Consider the following 5,473-nt stretch of genomic DNA (forward strand, 5'->3'; position numbering starts at 1 on the left):
CAGTGCTGCTTACAGCCGTGCATGTCCCCCCCATACTGTCCTCCCCTGGCAATAGGCCACGCTCTAAGACCCAGGTGAGCTGGAAGGTGGCTTCTAGCCACCTCAGCAAGGTACAGGAGACCAGGTGGTCATGACAAACCAGCCCCTTGTGCACTGGTCTCTTCCATAGTCCCCACACGCCCCAGGCTGTAACTCCCTCCCTCCTCTGTGGCCATGTGTAGGATTTACCTGATGGTTTTATCCTCTGAGGTCTGGATGACGTAAGGCTCCCCAGGAACCCAGCAGAGATGTGTGACCTGCAGAGAAGAAAGGATGAGCAGAAGCCCACCTCTGTGTGAAGCCCAGGCTGGTGTCCACCTGTAGATACGCAGCCACCGAGCTCCCCTCTCCCTCCTCATGCTGGTTACTGAGCAGGAAATGCTGGATTAAGGTTTTTTTTCTGTTTCCCACCATTGGTGCTCCCCTACAGGGTTTGGTCTCGGGGTGGTTGGTTACTGGGGGTTATTTGCAGGTGGGGAGGTGGCAACAGCTCAACAGGACACAGATCCATGGGCACCAGAAGACAGTACCCTGCTGGTCTGGTACAGGAGGGGATGCAGCCCCCACTGCTTCCCAACATGAATAAATCCCTGTACATCTCCTGGTATCTTTGTGCTCCTGGATTTGTTGTTACCTGGAGAACAGAGTAACCAGCCTCGAGCTTTGATCTCCCCAGGTGCACAGACAACCTGCACAGCACCTCAAGGGCTTCTTGTAGCACCAAGCTCAGAGCAAATTCCCTCTACACGGCTTCACGTGCGAAATAACCGAGCAGGCAGCGAGTTGTCATGATGGGATGCAAGGAACCAGCAGCTCCTACCAGATTCCTGGAGATAGTGGCTTTGCCCAGACACTCTCCGGTCTCTATGTCCCACTTGCACACAGTGTTGTCTCGTGAACCCGTGCACAGCCAGGAGGCATCTGCAACCACAAGTTAACGTGCAAAAATCATCAAGAAAAGGTGTCATCAAAAGTTGTCAAGGGGGAATGGGTGTTGTTCCTCACCTGGGCTCACAGCCAGTCCAGTAACAACCAGGTCGTGTCCTGAGAAGCGCTGGCTTGGCCCTGAAGTCCCATGAAGCTCCCACATCATCACCGTCTTGTCCCGGGATGCGCTGAAGACTCTGGTTGAGTCAAGAGCAGAGGTGACCTGCCAAGGACGAGACAGGAGAAGCTGGTTAGCATCCCCACACAGCCCAAGATGTGCAGAAAGGAGACTGGGCAGAGCCTGACCTTCAGACTCTGCTTTGGCCGTGCTGGATGCGCACAGGTCACGCTGCAACCCCTGCCATGGGCCTGGCCACGGGCAAACCCCAGCACAGTGGGGCTGGAGAAACCACTCAGCCTGGTTGCAACTGCAGCAGCTCGTGCCACGGCCGTGCGTGCTGATGGGGAATGTTGGGCAGTGAGGGTCTGTGACCCACCATGAGACCCATGTCCTCTCAGAACCAGGGAGCTGGATGGTGGTGGATGGGTGTTCTCCATTCTTGTTCTCAGAAACCATTAATTTTATGGTGAAAACTTCCTTAAAAGCCCAAATGAGCCCAGCACACGGTTGGTTTGAGCAGTGAGATGAATGAAGAATGAGTTTTGAGTTCTTTCTACCTCCAGACCACCAGCCCCCTTCGTCCTTCCAATACCCACAGCACAGGGGACCTGCTGGGGCCGGTCCTGGCCGGAGGTGCGTTGGCCAAACCCATGGATACACCCCTGCACGTTTGCTCTTGGAGTAGCGTGTCTGGCTTTGTAATCAGAATGCCAGGAGGAAAATTAAAGCCCCACTGGTGCTGGGTGTGGATGATTTGTAGAATAATAATGAATCAAATGGAATGAGACCTGGAGAGAAATGAACATGTCTGAATTGAAAGCTTGACCCAGTAATTCATCCTGAATTTTTGCTACACAGTCTCTTGGAAGGGAAGATACATCCAAGCTTCCTGGAACATGGTTTGGTCTGGATGCAACCACTCCATGATGCTTCTTTAGACAGCAAAGTGTCAGCTGGGACTTTGGGAAAAACCTAACATGTTCTGACACCCTGGTCCCTTTTTCTGACGGGGCGAGGCAAGGTGTCTGTGGATGACAAACTTGTCCCTCCATCCTTCCTGCCTCCCCAGTTTCTGACAGGTAACGGGACAGGAGATCGGTTCTCACTCACCTTGGTGACCTCGCGCTCGTGCCCGATGAACCTCTGCAGCACGGCCCCGGATCTCCAGCTGCAAACAGCCACGCTCTGCGGAGGAGCAGGGAGAGCAGGAGAGGGAGGATTACACACCTTCTGGGTTTTATGTTGTACCGAGAGCCCTGCACAGTCCAGGCTTGGAGAGGGAACAGGTTCTTCTGGTTCTGAGCTCCTACAGCGTACACAACTGTCTTTAGAGCCCATCCATTGCCAGGCAGCACAAGAGAAGGGCCAGTGCAGTGATTATAAACCTGGGTGAGAGCATTTGATCTGAGCTCTGGAGAGGCTGTGAAATCGGATTCAATCTGCTTGGTGGGTGCCTTTGCTCTCAGCTCATCTTTGCTTTCTACACCCAGCAACTGCCCAAGCTGTTGCCATTCGTGGAGATGTTTCAAACTCACATTTAAACCTGATTTTCATAACCTGTCAAAACACTTTCCCTGCCTGTGACTGTGCTGTATGGCCCCGTGGCGGGGGGTACCTCACCTTATCCCCTCCTCCTGACACACACAGGTCTGGTTTGAGAGCAGCCACGGAAGTGACAGTGTCGGTGTGCACGGGGACACGCTGCTCCATGGCTCCAACAGGTCCCGTCTCCTCCACCGAGCTGTTGGCCCTGCAGCAGCCAGAGAGAGAGGGGAAGAAGCCACAGGGAGTTTTAAGGCAAAGTCAGCCAGGGTGATGTTCCCCACTGAGACCAAGGTCTGGGAGATAAGAGGGCTGGAGCAGCTCTGCTGTGAGGACAGGCTGAGAGAGTTGGGGCTGTTCAGCCTGGAGAAGAGAAGGCTCCAGGGAGACCTTCTAGTGGCCTCCCAGTACCTGAAGGGGCTCCAGGAAGGTGGGGAGGGACTTTGGCCAAGGGCAGGGAGTGACAGAACAAGGGGTGATGGCTTGAAAGTGGAAGAGGAGAGATGGAGCTGAGATGTGAGGAAGAAATTCTTTGGTGTGAGGGTGGTGAGACAGTGTCCCAGGTTGGCCAGAGAAGCTGTGGCTGCTCCTCCCTGGAAGTGTTGAAGGCCAGGCTGGATGAGGCTTTGAGCAACCTGGTCTAGTGGAAGGTGTCCCTGCTGCTGGCAGGGGGGTTGGAACTGGGTGATCTTCAAGGTCCCTCCCAACCCAAACCAGTCTGGGATTCTATGAGATGGCACCACTGGCTGGGCTGCAGGGACAACACCTGCCTTTGGAAAGCTGGAGAGGAGCTGTGAATGCAGAAATGCATCTCCTGGACCAAGTGGGATGAAGTAGACCTATTCCATCTCTGGAGCTGCTAAATACTGAGATGTTTACTCACTCCATGCTGGTGCAAAGAATAAAGAAAGCTGCATTTCCATCCCTACCTCCACTAATGCCTCCCAGGCTCTGCTGCTCTCCTTTCATCTCACACCAGCCTTGCCAAGCACGTTGAGTCCCCACTGCTGCTGCCCTGTGCTCTCAGCCCATCTCCAGGCAGAGATCCCAGAATCCCAGTCAGGGTTGGAAGGGACCTCTGGAGATCATCTAGTCCAACCAATCTCACCCACCTCGCTGCCAGATACTGAATTATTTCACCTTGCTGATGGAAGCTGATGACATTCTCTGAAGAGGCAACGAAGCAGTTTGGATATTTGGGCCAAACAGTCACCCCTGGAGCTGTTGGCCTTCAGAGCCATCACACAGCATGACTGCTGGCCGTGTTTACATGCTCCCGGGAGCTACATTTTGGATTTCAGTTACCCAAAGATGCTGAGCAATCTTTAGAAGCAAGAATCTAAAGAAATTAAAATCTGATTCATAAGTTCAGCAATGAAACCAGAACCACGTGTTTGCTCTAATCTCTGCTCAGTTGTGTTCTCCATTAGCTCTCCCAACTGGTTCATTAACTCAAGACATGACCATTTGGTGTTGCTTTACCTGTATTTGGTGCTGTGGAAGCTGATTTTACTCTGCAGTTTCCCCATAGCCCCGTCGATAAGCACGGCTCTCGCTGTGGCCAGCAGTGGTGAGCATCACATCAGCATCTCAGGCACCTTCTGCTGGGACATGACCTGGGGGTGAAGAGACACAGGATTGCTGGGAATCCAGAGAGGTTTCTGCTTCTTACATAGATAAGGTGCTAGTAACATGTTATCTACATCTTAACTTCATTTAGAGTAAGAGGAAGAACCTCAGAGGAGGGGACACCTGGAGCTCCTTAGTCAAACCTTTTGCTTAGGGCAGAGCCAGCTTCAGAGATGAGGTTACTGCAACCTTACAGCTGAGCTTTAAAAACATCCAGGCTTGGTGGGGCCATGATCCAGATGGAGCTGCTGCCCATAATTCTCCTAGCACCTTATGCCTCCTCTTACTCCAGTATCTGCTCTTGACTTCCGTATTTCCTGGAGATCCCAGTCTCCAGACTGGTGAATGCAACCACCTTCAGACTGAGGTTCATACAGCCGGCTGGTGGGACCAAGATAACTCCAGTCACAGGCAGCCCGAGCTTAACTGGACCAGCCTGACTTAATGTAAAGCTTGACACGGTCTTCCTGTAGGCTGAGGAAGACTTTGGAAACAGCAGCTTCTACATCCAAACCCCAGGTCCAGGCTAGACAAGACCATCTTGCTAACCCAAATGTCTTCAGCAAAAAAATACTTATTGTCCAGGCTGAGATCAGCCTGCCCTGTCCCGGGACATCCCTCGCTGAAAGGAGGCTGTAGCGAGGTAGGTCTTGGTCTCTTCTCCCAAGGACCAAGGGACAGGACAAGAGGAAATGGGCTCCAGTTGCACCAAGGGCAGTTGAGATGGGATGTGAGGAAGAATTTCTTTGCTGAAAGGGTTCTGAGGCATTGGAAGGGGTTGCCCAGGGCAGTGGTGGAGTCCCCATCCCTGGAGGGATTGAAGAGTTGTGTAGACACAGTGCTGAGGGACATGGGTTAGTCGGGGACTTGTCAGTGTTGGGTTCATGGTTGGACTCCATGAGCTTAAAGGGCTTTTCCAACTAAAACAATTCCACGATTCCCAAGTGGTGTCACAACAGCCAGTCCCTGCACGAGCACTTGTTTGGGTGGAGGAGCTGTTGGTGGAGCAGAGCTGGGGCAGTGGCAGCATCTCTCCTTCTCATCCTCACGGGTCACAGACCGAGCAGAAACCAGTTTCAATGACAGTGAATTGTCACATACAGGAACTGGCTCCTTCTTAGCTGAAGACATGCTAATTGGATTAGTCTGTGCTGGGTGCACATCAGCGTCCCCGTCTCCCGTATTTGGTTAATAAAACCCCCACCTGCTTGTTCC

General features: G+C 52.8%; 1 protein-coding gene across 1 annotated transcript; it reads right to left on the reverse strand.

Annotated features, from left to right (window-relative positions):
* Window positions 1–228: 228 nt before the first annotated feature.
* On the reverse strand, window positions 229–4,158 carry LOC104517698 (WD repeat-containing protein 31; the record flags this gene model as incomplete). Its single annotated transcript, XM_010167035.1, has 6 exons — window positions 4,112–4,158; window positions 2,708–2,837; window positions 2,198–2,272; window positions 1,045–1,189; window positions 860–960; window positions 229–296 (listed from the first exon to the last, which is right to left on the reverse strand). Coding segments are annotated over exons 1-6 (566 nt in total), but the record flags the coding sequence as incomplete, so codon positions are not given.
* Between the last annotated feature and the right edge of the window lie 1,315 nt (window positions 4,159–5,473).

The sequence above is a fragment of the Antrostomus carolinensis genome, unplaced genomic scaffold (genome assembly GCF_000700745.2).
Source record: "Antrostomus carolinensis isolate BGI_N321 unplaced genomic scaffold, ASM70074v2 scaffold2184, whole genome shotgun sequence".
NCBI lineage: Eukaryota > Metazoa > Chordata > Aves > Caprimulgiformes > Caprimulgidae > Antrostomus > Antrostomus carolinensis.